The sequence below is a fragment of the Vicugna pacos genome, chromosome 22 (genome assembly GCF_048564905.1).
Source record: "Vicugna pacos chromosome 22, VicPac4, whole genome shotgun sequence".
Taxonomy (NCBI): domain Eukaryota; kingdom Metazoa; phylum Chordata; class Mammalia; order Artiodactyla; family Camelidae; genus Vicugna; species Vicugna pacos.
In genome coordinates, this window is record NC_133008.1 from 4,795,676 (window position 1) to 4,810,255 (window position 14,580).

The 14,580-nt window shown below is 39.7% G+C and overlaps 1 protein-coding gene across 3 annotated transcripts in view; it reads left to right on the forward strand.

Annotated features, from left to right (window-relative positions):
* LOC140688385 (trafficking protein particle complex subunit 9-like) overlaps positions 1-14,580 on the forward strand; it is a 488,572-nt gene that overhangs the window by 447,503 nt on the left and 26,489 nt on the right. For 2 of the 3 annotated variants that reach the window (XM_072947069.1, XM_072947070.1), the window contains one exon: positions 10,267-10,491. In XM_072947069.1, the coding sequence (XP_072803170.1) occupies positions 10,267-10,309 (43 nt within the window). In that variant the 3' untranslated portion in view covers positions 10,310-10,491. Of the gene's footprint in view, positions 1-8,358; positions 8,415-10,266; positions 10,492-14,580 lie in introns of all 3 variants that reach the window. The other variant, XM_072947071.1, reaches the window with a different exon arrangement.

The following is a 14,580-nucleotide window of genomic DNA, read 5'->3' on the forward strand; positions in this document are numbered from 1 at the left end:
GCAGTATATCTGTTCTTATAACAGAAATTTAGTCCATTGAGTTTATCTTGAATCCCTTACTGCTCTGTTTCTGTCCACGCTTGCCATGTAACTGCCTGCCCGTGATTGGGCCGTGGAGGAGAAACTGTACTCATGATTGAACCCTGATATTTCAGTCTGGTTCATAGTTTCACATCTTCTGTTACATTAATAAGTTAAGTTTCTGGTTTCCTTTCATCAGTGTGTCATGAGTTTGGTTAATGGGAAACCAGTCCATGGGAGCCCAGGGGTGCTGATGGTATAATTTCTGAGCACTTTGTGGCACTTCTACCCATGCAGACCTGGCTGGAGGATGTCCGCCTTACGCACTGATTTCCCCCAACAGCAGGGTCCTGTCCCACCCCCAGATGTGAAGCTAGGAGGTCTCTGATTTAAGCAGTCAGAGGCCAAGTCCACCAATTAGAAAATTATGAAGTACCTGGAAGTGGGTTTAATAGAATAAAAGGTCTTCCAGGTAGTCGGATGGGCTGTTCGATTCCATTTGGTGAAAAACCGTCCAGTGTCTGTGGTTGAGCTTCTTCTTTGCTGTTGAAAATTCTGGAGTAGATGAAGGGATTTTAAAAAGCAGAAAGGAGTGATTTCAGGTGGTACGTCCACACCAGTGAGAAGTGATGGATGACCGCCTTTGTGAGGCATAGACAGAGTCTTACAAACTTCATAAAATAACTTTAAAAGCTCTTCCATCTGAGTGCACTTCACATGGGGTCTAGTTCATCACTGGTCACACTGAGAAGGCAAATAATTAATGATGGCAGAAAGGACACGGAGGCATCAAAAAGGTCTCAGTCATTTTCCCTTTTTAAATGATTCAGCACAGTGTAATATATTTGAGCTGGTTTTTCACTGGACAATTTTTAGTGTTTTCTGGGGCTCCCCAGTGCCCCAAACTTCCGTGCAGCTGGGTGTCCCCTCAGTGCAGCTCTGTCAGCGCTTGCCCTGTGCTGACACGGTGTCACGGGGAGCAGGACGGTCAGCGTCCCCGGCTCCTCCAAACTCTGTCCCCTCATCCACAGCGCCGGGTTTCTCATCCGTGTCTTCTTAGTAGGGTTGCTGAGAATCACACGTGATGGTGGTCAGGTGTGATTTGTGGTTGTCTCTGTGATTGGCATATAGTCAATATTTGATAGAAACACTTTTTTTAGTATAATTGTAGCACATAGATTGCAGTGGTTTTTAGTCTCCATTTTTTTTATAACTTTATTCTTATTTTTATATATGCACTTGTTTTTATTTATTTTTTTCGAGGTACTGGGGACTGAAGCCAGGACATTGTGCATGCTAAGCAGGTGCTCTACAACTGAGTAATACACACCTTCCTTGTCTGCACTTGAAATTAAATATTGCTATACACAAAATAGCTCTTAAACACCATCATGGGACCTAGTCTCTTTATAGACAATTGAAAACGTATGCTATTTCAATAAGAATAAATGTTGTTGAGACATAAATTTCTGAATCTGTTAATGTGCTTAAAAACGATCATAGGTAGCGATAAACACGAATCTTTGATCCAGTAATTCTAAGGGTCTGTTTTTTCATCAAGGGAAATTACATTCTGCAGAGAAGGCTAATTGGGTCTCTTTGGTATTTGGATGGTGTAGCAGATGATCAAGGCTTTCAAAAGGTGACAGTTTTGTATTTTAAACTAACTAAAAAGTTATCTTCTAGAACTTGTATGTACTAAGCTTGTGAAGTGCCCAGTAATCCAGGGGTAAGTGTCTGTCTGTGTGAACGTTTGTGTGTGTGATTTCAGGAAGGTAGAAATAAGTTCCATATAGACTTCGGATACCTTTCTCCTCCAGTTTGAGGTGTAGGCATATATTTACACAAATAAATTGATATTCTTTTGTCATTTGGCATATTGGTGGGAATAAGAGGTTCTCATACTTGATTCAGAAGAGTTGGGGAGCATGAGCTTAGATAATGGGAGGAGAAAAAGGCAAGGAGGCAATTCACACTTTGTGCAGGATATGAGAAACAGTAGCTTTTCTTTTCTCTTTTCTTCTAAAGCAAACTGGCTTGGAATTGTAACCAACTTTTACTCAGAATTGCTTTTCTTATCAGATACAAGTGCCTCAGATTTTTCAAGGCAACATGAATGATGAAATGTGTTTAAGCAGTTATCTTTAAAAGTAGTTTTATTTTTCAAGTAAAAAGCTATTGCCTGTTCTTTCTTCCAGCGGTACAAGAAATTCTCATTGATCTATGTACATGATCTATGTGCTTAGTTTCTATGGCTTTTTCTTTTAAGGGCTTGCTTTATTGTGGCTTGAATGAATGTTTAAAATTTCTGGATGTTGATCTTTAGAACATGCTGATTTATCAGAACTGTTAAAAACCTGATTTTTGTTTGGTCCTTGTTTGTTGGGGCAACCTATTGATTTCTGTTGTCAGTTAAAGAGGGAAATTCTTCCTCTAGCCTGCAGATCATTAAGTGAATGGTTAGCAGTGTGCCTTTAATATTATTTGAATGCATTGATCATGTTTGTCCAGTGAATTTTGAATTGACTCATTGTAATGACTTTGCTTTGGTTCTGTGGCTTTTGCTCCTCTGCACAAGAATTTGAATTCTCTGTTGCATTTTGTATACGTGTTCTTCACAGGGGAAGAAATTTTGTATTTTTTACAGAGGTGGGTTTTCCTATCCCCTCTGAATGCCTTCTGTAATTGATACAATGAAAGTCTGTTATTGCAGTGCATAATTATTTCATAAACTATGCTCTGGCATAATCAGAAACAATGACAAAGAATGATAATAAAAAATACGAAAACCTTCCTTCCTTTGAAGAATAGAAATCAGGTGGTCAGGCTCCCGCATGCTTTGTGCCTGACACACTTACTCTCATGTCATTGTGTATCATGATTCGGAGATGGAGTTGCTTCAGGTTTATACATTTTTGTCTTAAAATTTGTGTTGAATTCTTTCTCCAGGCTGATGTTTCCTGCTGGGTTTGTGGAAAGAGTGGAAGGGAAACAAATGCTTTGTTTTGTTTTCAGGAGGCCTGAGTTGATGAGAAAAGTGTTGATGTTGGGCTGAGGAAAAGAGTGACACTCCCTCTCCTCCCGGCTGAAATTGATAAACAAGGAAATCAATTAAGTTTATCGGATTTGACTAATAAAAGTTAGCGAGCCCAGGTTGCCTAGATATGCCCAATGGAAATTACTGAATTCACCTGCAGAATTAGGTGCTTTATCAAGTAGAAACTACTTAGGGCAATCAGAAAAATCAGTAATATGATGAGATAAAAAGGGATTATAATAACTTTTATTTCTGAAACTTTTCTATGGTATGTTGTGTAGAGCTAATATTAAGTTTCAAGCACCAGGAGTTAAGAGTGTGTGTGGTTCTGTAGGATCGTTATTCACTGATGTGTCTAGACCCTGCTAGAGTGGCTGAAGCTGGCAGGAAAAGACCGACAGCCAGGATTTGTCATCCTAGGGTGTCCTCCATAATGATTCCATGTGGGAGCCCATGATTGGGTTAACAAATTGTAACACACCCCAGCCGCCTGTGAACTTTAAGAAGAAAAAAAAATGCTTAGAAACTGCTTTGCAAGCAAGTGCCTGTGCATCCTCACTCCAGTCTCCTTGTCTTAAAAAGCAGAGACAATGTTTGCTTGCATAGTTGAGGTTTTAGTTAGCACTCTGCTGGTTGCAAAGCAAGGACCGAGGCCCTCAGCTATAAACGCTGGGCTTGTGTGCTGTTAGAAAGTCTGTTATCCGCAAAACAAGGACCAGGCTGGTCTGGTGGTCTGCTTTGTAATTCACATATCTAAAAATGTATCTTGTTCCCCTCACCCCATTACTTCCTTAAAATTAAACAAATCTTTTTTAGTCATTGTGTATTCTACAATCTCTGCCTCACCCTGTCTTTCCCGGAGTTCCTCCTTACTATCACACAACTGTTACTGAATTTTTCCTTTGATTATACACAATAAATATGGGAGCATTTGAGAGGCTCTTGGAGTTCGCTCCCTACTCCCTCTCGATTTCTTGACTTTTTCCACAGAGTCTTGAATAATCATTCTGTATTGGTAAGACTTCTGCCAGCCAGAACCCACAATTCCAGGTGAGAACGATGCAGGCTTTATTTCTCCTACCAGATGGAGAGAGAGAAGAGAATTGAGATCTGCTCCCTCATGGTCCCTTCTTGCCCCAGGGCCACTGCAGTCCACCTGCAGCATTCTGGCCTCTGCTCAGAGGGCCTCTGTCCCAGGACTGACTGCAGCCTTTTCTTCCCTTGTCAACATTTGCTGTGCCTTTCAGAAGTTGGTCTCTTCTCTGCAATACAACACTGGCAGATTTGATGGTGGTCAGCGTGCTGGTGGGTAGTCCTTTGGGGACTCCCAGGAGCCATGCTGATTCTCCTGAGTTTCACAATCGGGGTTACAGAACAGTCGAGCACCGTAGGAAGCCCATTAACGTGAGGTCAACACAGCATTGCATCACTTTCATTTTATTTTTAAATTTTCAGTGGAGAAACTATTTGTAGCAAATTGTTCCAGATTTTCGGCCACCTACTTTCCTCACCACGATTTCCTTGTTGACTCTGGTACTTGTTTTATGAACCAAGTTTCTTCTCTGTTCTTTTGTAGCTGCTGGGCTTGCCCAATACTTGATCTGCATTTGAAGCAGAATGTTTCTTCGTGATGTCAAACTGATTTTCGTATTTCTGAATATTTCATGTACACTCAACAACTGTTTCAAGTGAAATGCTCTTGTCCAATTCTGGTTATCTCACATTTGCTGATCTCCTGCTATCATGCTGAAGACAGTTTCTTCTTCCTATAACAAAAGTTAGCAATTTGCATTTACTATGGAAGGTACTGGCCCGAGGTGCTTTTTTTCTTAACAGTTTTAATACACCCATTAAAATGTACAGCAGTTTTTACTCTATGCCCAGAATTGTGCATCGCAGTCAATATTAGAACATTTTCATCTCCCCAACAGGAAGCCCTGTACGCATAAGCAGACATTCCCATCTTCCCCATCCTCCCCCAGCCCCAAGGAGCCACTCCTCTCTCTGTGGGTTTGCCTGTGCTGGACATTTCATGTAAATCAAGTCACTTCTTGTAAGTGGAGCCGTCTATTGTGACTGACTTCTTTCACACTGAGTAGCGTTTTCAATGTTTGTCCAGGTTGTGGCCTGGGTCAGTGTTCTATGCTTCGCTATTGCTGAATAATATTCCACTGTATGTCTGGGCCCCACTGTTTACCCATTCATCACGTGATAGGCATTTGGGTTGTTGCTACTTTTTGGCTGTGATGAGTAGTGTTGCCGTTAACATTCCTTTAGGAGTTTTTATGTGGACATTTGTTTTCAGTTCTCTTACGTGTGTGCCCAGACAGCAGAATTCTGGTTCATTCAGAAACCAAATGTTCAACTCTTTGAAGACCTGCCAGGCTGTTTTCCAAAGTGGCCACACTGTGTTACATCCTCACCATCAAGGGCTGCACGCTCCGCTTCCTCTGTGTCCTCATTAGTGCTTGTTATTCTTTTTTTTTATTATAACCTATTGTAGTGAGTGTGAAGCAGTTTCTCCTAGTGGTTTTGACTTCATTTCCTTTACAGCTAATGATATTGAATATCGTTTCATTGTGCTTATTGGACATTTGTATATTTTCCTTGAAATACCTTTTCAGATCCTTTATTCACCTTTCAATTGAGTTGCTTTTTTAGTGTTGAGATGTAGGAGTTTTTTTTTTTTTTACATTTGGAGATACAAATTCCTAATCAGATAAATGATTTGAAAAAATTTTCTCCTGTGTGTTGTTTTTTCACTTTCTGGATGGTGCCCTTTGAAGCAAAGTTCTAAATTTTGATGAACTCCAATTTATCTCTGTTTTCTTTGTTCCTTGTGCTTTTGGGTTATTACTTAAAATCTGAATGATTTTATTTAAACTTGTATATGTAAAATGACTTAATTCATAGGACCGTTCTAGGAGATGGGTGTGGTTGTTGTCCCCAGTCTATGGATAGGAGACTGAGATGCAGAAAATTTCACTGAAATATCAGTGTCACAGCTACCCAGTGCTGTGGGAATTCATACCCTCATGTTTGTCCCCAGCAACTGTACTCTTCATCACCATGCTGTACTACTGCCTGGAATCGTTAATGAAAACATCTTTCCTTTTTTGACTTCTTGTTAGTTTGTTTTCTCATTGGGGACCTCATCTCCTCATTTTCCTTTCGGAAACCAGTGTAGGTTTATTTTAGGTCTCATGTAGGCAGAAGCATTGCTATCAGTTAACTTCTTTATTACCCACTCTCCAGTGATGATTGTTGCTAGTTGACCTAATCAAGTCATGCTTAAGTCTTTCCTGCTAATGACACTAAAAACAGTCATGACTTACAGAATGCTCAAAGAAGGAAGTATTTGATTGATTTTATTTTGCTACCCAATGAAACCAATCAAATAAAAACCCCGGTGTTGACACAGATTATAAGCCCTCCAGAATAGGGTCACTGATTACTTGTGTTTCATTGGTTCGGTCACAGTGTCTGGATAGTGCCTTTCAGTCCAGCAGTTTTGTGAGGATACGGTGCTCGTGAATCATTGTAAGGACAGAATTTTGACAATAGACTGTGTTGTTTATTTTATAAGGGAATAGATAATATAGAAATACTGCTCAGATCTATTTTAAAATTAAGCTTGGAATTTTGAGAAGAATTCAAGGAACCATACAAAGATCTTTTTCACTAATTTTAGATCTATCTTAGACATTTTGTGGTTATATAGCAGAATAACTTATCAAGTAGATATGACAAGAGGAGTGATGTATTGATTATTTGTTTTAGTTGAAATATTCCAACTGGGATAAATTAATCAGTGCCTATAAATGAACAAATATGTTTGTATTTCTATGCAACATGAGAGCAGGCTTCATATGTTTCTATATAATATATATGATTGTGTGTTTTAATCTGTCTGACAGTGATTTTATAGTTTTTCAGCGATGTTGTAACTTTAGAATTCTCCTAAGAAATTCACTCCCCTAATACAGCAGTTTGTACTGTGTATCCTGTCTTATGCATGGGATTCCACTGTCCCCTCAGTGAGGAATTTCCTCTCCTATTGAGTTAGTAGCAGAGTTAAAGGAGCTGTGATTTCTAGGCCTTTGCTCTCCATGTGTTTGCAGTTGGCTGACAATGAGGATTTTGCCTTTCTTGAGATTTCATTGTTCAATTAGAATTTTTGAAAGTAAGTATTAGTATGTTTCACCGGTCTCCCTAGAAACTTGATGTGTTTGTGCTTTTCAGTTTTCAAATTATGAAAATTGTATATGCACACTTGTTTTTAAGTACTCCTTTTTCACTAGATATTTATTTACCTCTTTATAGTTAAAATAATTTTTTCCCAATGAATGAATTGGTGTGCATGTTTTAAAATATAGGTTACTTTTAATTTTTCTTATTCTAACAGGTATATTCATGGAACAGAATTTAGAAAATAAGGATAAACTCAGTAATAACTTAAAAATGGCCTCTAATCTCACCTGGAGATACAGTTGTTAGGTTTGAAATTGAGAATTACAAGTCCTCTCACGTTGTTCTTCTTTTTCAAGTATGTTTTGGTTACTGAGACCCTCGAATTCCCATATGAATTGTAGCAGCAGCTAGTCAGTTACTGCAGAGGAGCCCGCTGGGATTGTGATCGAGACCACGTTGAGTATACGGATCACTCTGGGGAGCACTGCCATCCCAAGAGTGCTGTTATTTGATCCATGAATGTGTGTGGTGTGTCTGTCCAGGTATTTAGGTCTTCTTTAATTTTGTTTCAAAAAAGTATAGAGTTTACATAGTATTATTTTACTTTTTTTTTTGCCTTTATACTGAGTACAAGTGTGCAAGGTACCGGGATCAGAATTGTGTTATTGCCCCACCACTTGCTGTCACCATGGACGCTGCTGTCTTTCTTTGCCCTCTGTAAAATCTTGCACACAATAGGACGTCAGTAACTCTCTCATGAATGAATGATTATATGATTGTTGGATGATGCTTGAGAGTCCTTGTGATAATGTCTTTTTCCCAAAATTTCCCCTCTTCTTATCTATGCCCCTTCTCTTCCTTTCCTCCAGCCTGGGTTTCAGCCTGCCTGTGGCATTGATTTTCCCTGTCTGTGGACTCTTCCTTTAGAATTCTAGAAATCACTAGTTCACGATAATGTTACATGTGGGCTGTGGAAACATTTTAGATGTCAAGAAAGAGCAAATACATTGCATGCTAGTATTTTTAGACTGTGGTATTCTTTTATCAAATGTAATTAAATAAAGCTGACCCCCTGAGCCCTCCCCTGAGCTCTTTTTACCTTCCTACAGGTGATACTGCTCTGGTTGCTGCACGTGCCTTTCCCCAGCCTTCGTTTTCCTGTTGAGTAAGTCACCATCACTGGAGCCCTCTCTTTAAAATGAAGAGAATATTTGCTCCTTCTCCAAGGTTGGGGACTTGGATGAGATGAGGTAACAGATAAAGAATGGAGCCCAAACTCATTCTGACACGTGCTCTTTCCGTTCTTTCTCCAGGGGAAAAGAGTACAGTTCAAAAATATAAAGATTGTGAGCTAATGAGATAGACAAAACAACCGAATATTTATTACATATCCTTTCATGCCAGAAACAAATGTATTATACACACAAAAAGGACATAAAGTACGGTAGTACTGTGATTACAAACGTGGGTCCGAGTTCTAGTCCTGCTCTGAATTGACCAGTCCTTTGAGATGGAGAACTGGTATGTCGGCTTAGCCTCTCACGGACTTGTTTTCTGTCCTGCAGAGACATGGCTCGCTAGGCGTCCCCACCCCCGTAGAGGTGCTGTGGGGGATAAATAACGCGCGTTGGCAGCCTGAGCACACCTGCTCGTTCCTCATAAGTGCAGGATAGCATAGCTTTTGTGATGACGGCTTTGTGACCGCCCCGTGTTGACTCTCTGCTCCGAAGGGATGCCTTGTGGTTTGGAGATGGGATTCTCACTTCTGTGAATACCCAATGATTGTGTTATTGGGCCCTGCTGATTTTAGTCTATTCATTATAAAGTACATATTGTAGATATATTTTTCAACCATGCATGCTATTTTTCTTTTATTATTTATAATTCTACCCTCTCATCTCTTGGTGTGACTTTTCATGGAATTCAGGAAACAGTCCTAAGCTACCTGCCTCTTCACACTTCTCCGTGGTGGTTTCCTTCCCTGACTAGAAGAGGGTTTTGCATAGGAAATTTTCTTTGTTCCCCTTTTCTTTCTTCTTTCTGTTGACCTTTCCTTCAGTCCATTTACTTACTCACTTATTGTTCTGACATGTTCCAAAACGCATTTCAGGCAGCTTACAGAAAAACAGATACCAAAATAAACAGGTGAGAAAATGGGGCCAAGTTCAGACAGTGAGGCTAAGAGGAGACCCTGTGTGAGGGTTGCAGGCATGAGACACACGCCTCTGCCCTGTGACTTATAAGATCGACAGCAGCAGTGTGCCTCAGGCTTCTAGCAGACACAGGGAAACAGGGTTTGTAGGAGATGCTCACTGGCTGTGAAATTAATAAGTGGCTGAGGAGAAGCCCAGCCTTTCCATCTACTAAGGCTTAGGAGAATATTTTGAGTGTCTTCCAAAACCAGAGTATTGCATCTTTTCTTTTGTGAGAGTTCTACGTATAGTTGGTTACATTCTATACCTGGAAATTTCTCCAAAACTGCTTCCCACGTGAGTCCCATGGCTCGGGAATGGGGTGGTTCTGCTCATTGACGGGTGTTGGCCAGAAACCGAAAATGACAGCCTCAAAGGAGCCTGGGAATTGTCAGTTAAGTTTTGTCAGTGCTGTAGATTTCAGAAAATGGTTTCACCGTGCCTCTCTATCTGAGGCGGCAGCGTGCTCTCTTACCAGCATCAGGAGCTCATGGCCGCGGGATGGTGGGGGTTGACTGCACTGCCATCAAGACAGCTGGGCTAGTCACTGCAGACGTGGTATTTTTACATAGTACATTTCATGATCTTTAAAAGGTTTCAACAGGTAGTTAATTAACTGAGTTAATTAACATTTAATAGATATTATGCTTTGTTGAAAAGACAGTTATAGGCAGAATATAAGTTGTGAACACTTTAAAACCGGTTTCATTACTGAAATTTCAGTAGGGGAGATTCTTTATCTTATTTACGCCTCTCTTTTAAAGTAACAATGAAACAAGACAGAAAAAGCAGAGGATGATTTCTGTCCTTCCTCTCGGCTTGCAGGTGCCCTCACCTCCAGTGGCATCCATCCAGACACCAGCACTGACACTGGCCGTGCTTAGAACTGCCTCAGCCCTGAAGACACAACTGACAACTAGAAGGGGGCCACGCCCTGTTACAGCAGGTGCTCTCACTTTGTGGGTCCTTATGTAACTGCGTGGTGTTATTCAGGATCGCCCGTTCTACATTGTGTGACGCTGCTGTGGTGTCTCCTAGTTATTTGTTTTGGTAAGTACTCGTGCATGTTTATCAATGTGTTTTACTAGACATCTAAAAATGCTTTTTTCAGATGGAAAATAATGTGTATTTAATATAAAAGTCTGAAAGAAGGGGCAAAAGTGTGTATCCTGGTCCCACTACTCAGAGATAATAATAAACACTTTAACATCTATTTTCTGTTCTTTTCATCAGTGTGTATTACCTCTGTCATAAAAACCAGCGAGCACTCTATGCCTGATTACTATGTGGAGACCTCCATTTTCCATTCGGCTTATTACACGTTTTTCTACAATATTCTACCTCCCCTGGCATGATTTTTAATGACCAGTATAGCATTCTGTCTTGTGGAGGCATCGCCCATTTTACTTCGGACTTAAATAAACTTTTAAATTCCAAGTATACTTAACTGATATACTGAAAAGAGAACTGTGGTTGTACCGAAAGACAGCTACATCCCTTCCCCTTTTTTCGTGAGAGTAAAAACTGCTGACAATGTGGAGTATATATTTCATGACCTTTATGCCTATGTCATATATATATACACATACATACAGACATGTATATGAGAAATCTATGTATATGTGTGTGTGTATATACTTTATTGAAAAATAAAGCCATACTATATGTTTTCTGAAGCTCGGTTTATTCACTCAGGTGTATATCATAAACGTCCTTCCAGTCCAGACACACCCGGTCCTTTCAGATAGTGGGGTCTCCTGATGTGCAGGTTTGGTCTCTTGTGCAAGGACAGCTTTGGTGGGAGAGTGCTGTGGACAAGGCCTTGGGCCACGCCGAAACACCGGCCCCTTAGTGCCCACAGCTCGCCTTCATTTGCCGCATCATTGTCTTGATGGTGGACACTTAAGTTTTCTCCAATTTCCACTGTCAGAAAGTATGTTTGACTGGCATCCTTCTCGTACAAACATTCCTGTGATATTGTATGAGTATTCGTTTAGTTAAGGATTCTGAAAATTTAGTCCCTGGATGTGACAATTACATACATCACAGGTTCCTTTCAAGTGACTCTAGGAATTCCTTCTCCAGTGGGGAATGAAAAGATGTAGAATAACTTATGTAAGCAATTCTCTATCGCTGGATATGATTTCACTTCATCTTTTCTTCCCACCATTGTATACAGTGCTGTGTAAATGCTCTGATGAGTACATCTTTTTGAACTGATTTTTTTCTAAACGAAACGATTCCTAAAAGTGGAGTTGAGTCTGTGTACACACGTTTTTCAGAGTTTGCATATCCATTGACATGTCATCCTCCAAAAAGATCTCACAAATTTTTTTCTCCCACAGATGGACACTTGCTAGAATATCTTTGAAAAATATTTGGCAATATGATGAGCCAAAGTGCTTTTTCATTGTTTTAGTTTGCATTTGATGACCAGTGAAGTATTGAGTATTTTTCACTCATTAGCCATCTGACTTTTAAAAAGTGAATGATTCCTTTTGTCCTTTGCATACATTTAAGTGAGGGAGCTTCTTGTTGCTTTGTGACAGCTCTTTGTATGTTATCAACATTAACCCCTTGTCTTCATCAACATGTATCACAGAGCTCTTTCTTGTCATTTCTTGCCTTTCATTTTGTTCCGCAGATTTATTTTTGTTGTGGCCCAAACTAATCTTAAGATAGTAAATGTCTTCTTTTTGGTTTAATCCTTGATATTATTCTTAGAAATACGTTCTTATAATGGTATAAATCTCTTCTGTAGGTTTTTTTAATCTCTAAGATGGAGATGATAATAGTGCTTGTCATAGTGAGGAGAAGTTGAATTGATATGAGCAAAGAGTTGTATTTGCTTTTATTAGTACTTTCTAACATTTACATCACTTTCTGTAAGTTTTCTTGTGGTCAATATGACTGGAATAGAATTTCTTTTTCCAGGTGATTCTCTGATTGTCCCAGGACAATTATTGAATTCATACTTTGCTCTTTGATTTGAAACCCCACCTGTAAAAAATACTTATGCATACTACAGTCTCTTTTTGAGCTCATGGTTTATTTCTGTCAATCTTACTTTCTTACTCCAGTCCTATATCTCATATATTGTAAAAATTTATTTAATATATGACAGTGTGATTTTTTTTCATTCTTTCTTCCATCCCTAATTTTCTTGGCTAGTATTATGACTTTATTATTCCTGAAGAATTCTAAAATACTTTTTTCAAGTTAAAAAAAAAGGATAAGGGTTAACATAGGATATTTTAGTAAGTTTTGAATTATCTTTAGGAGAACATACATCTTTACAAAACTGCTTTCCTCCATAAAATATGTTGATGTCTCTAAATTCACACCTCTTACTTTACCCCACAGTACAGTCCTGTACTTTCTCCATGTATAACATGGGCATTGTTTTTGCATTTATTCCAGATTATTGTTGATGTTTTTGTTAATTTTGTAAGTGAGAATTTTTTGCTATTATATTTTGTAACTGTTAAAACTGACACCTAGGAAGGCAGAATTGGTTTGTAAATACTCACTTTGTAACATATAGTTTAAAATTGCAAATATTAAGCAATTGTTACAGAATCCTTTTTTCTGTTTTTAAAAATTTGTTTCCAAGTTTCTCAAAATGGTCATAGCTAAGTAGTATAGGTGGGGAGACAGATGGAGAGAGGTAGTGGGGCTCATGTAGAAACTGTGAGCAGTTTCATGGCTGCCTTTTCACTGGAAAAGCCACGGAAGATCCCAGGTCAGACCAGGGGTGGTTTTGTATGCATTTGAAAGCCAGCTTTCCTGCATGTATGGTGAAGCCTGGTGGGCGAGGCTGGTAGATGATCAAGGTTGAATGGAGGTTATTGGCTGCAAAATGTGCTGTGTCTGAGACCTGGAGACCATCGCCATGGGAAATGCTTGGTGCCGGAACAATGCAGGGGAGCTGGAGACCCTGTGTGTTAAGGATTTTCCAGCACTGGGAGTGGGAAGTTCAGACTCTGCATTCAGATCTGAGTTTGAATTCATCCTCTTTAGTTTACTGGTCCTCTGGCTTTTGTCAAGTTATATACCCTCTTTCAATTCCTGTTTTCTTGTCTCTCAAAATAGGAGAATTACGGCCTGCTTCTAGAGTGTTTGAGCAGGGTAAATAATTTGTGTCTATAAGATGCCACGTACATTCACTATCTCAGTGAGAAATGGGCTATCGCCTCTTCTTCTGCAAGTTAGTGCTTGACAAGAGATGGGGGAAAGCCAGTCCCTAATTTGTGTGTGATCAAGTAGGAACAAAATTAACGTCTTGCCTTTCCCTAGCAATATTCTTACTCCTTTGCTTCATTTAGCTCTTTCCTTTTTTCCTTTCCCCTTTCCCCTCCTCCACCAAAAGAGAATGAGACTCTCAGAACACTAGATTCAAATTACTTTAAATGTTGGCTCATCCCCATGAAATGACAGTGACATTAAAAAAAACCTGTACACATCCCAGACTTGATTGTATTAGATTTACACACACACACACACACACACACACACACACACACACACACACACAATCAGGCTACATCCCACTTGCAGAGGGAGAAGGACTACTTTTTCTGAGTTTTCATTCACTGAGCGTGAGGACAAAGTCTCTTACGCAGACATTCACCAGGCTTTGTGCATGGTGTTTTTAATTGGATTTCTGCTTTGTGGCCATAGATATAGTCTCCTAATAGAAGAGAGAAAGTGGAGATATAGAGATTCTGGTGAGATATTGGTGTCATCATATTTGAGTTGGAAAGGACTTAAGAGAGCATGGAGTCGTAACTATTTTTGGGTGAGAATCCATGATGGTGTAACGTGGACAAGAATCTGGGTCTTCTGCCATCGTGTCCATGCGAGTGAAGAGGTAACTGGGCAGGGGATGGCAGGGATACTTCTTGCTTGAGTTCCAGGGTCTTGCTAATTTTCATTGCTCAGCTGCCTTTAGTTTATGTCCATGAGGCCTCTCATGGGAAGGTCACTCTGTCCTGACAGAATGAGTTTCTTATCAGCAAAAAGCTATGGACCCACTCATATTTCCCAGAGTTTTCTGCTGACCTGCTGACACTTTATATAAATGAGAACTAAGAAACTACTAAATATAAAATCCTTATTGTTATCATTTGCCCTCGAGCT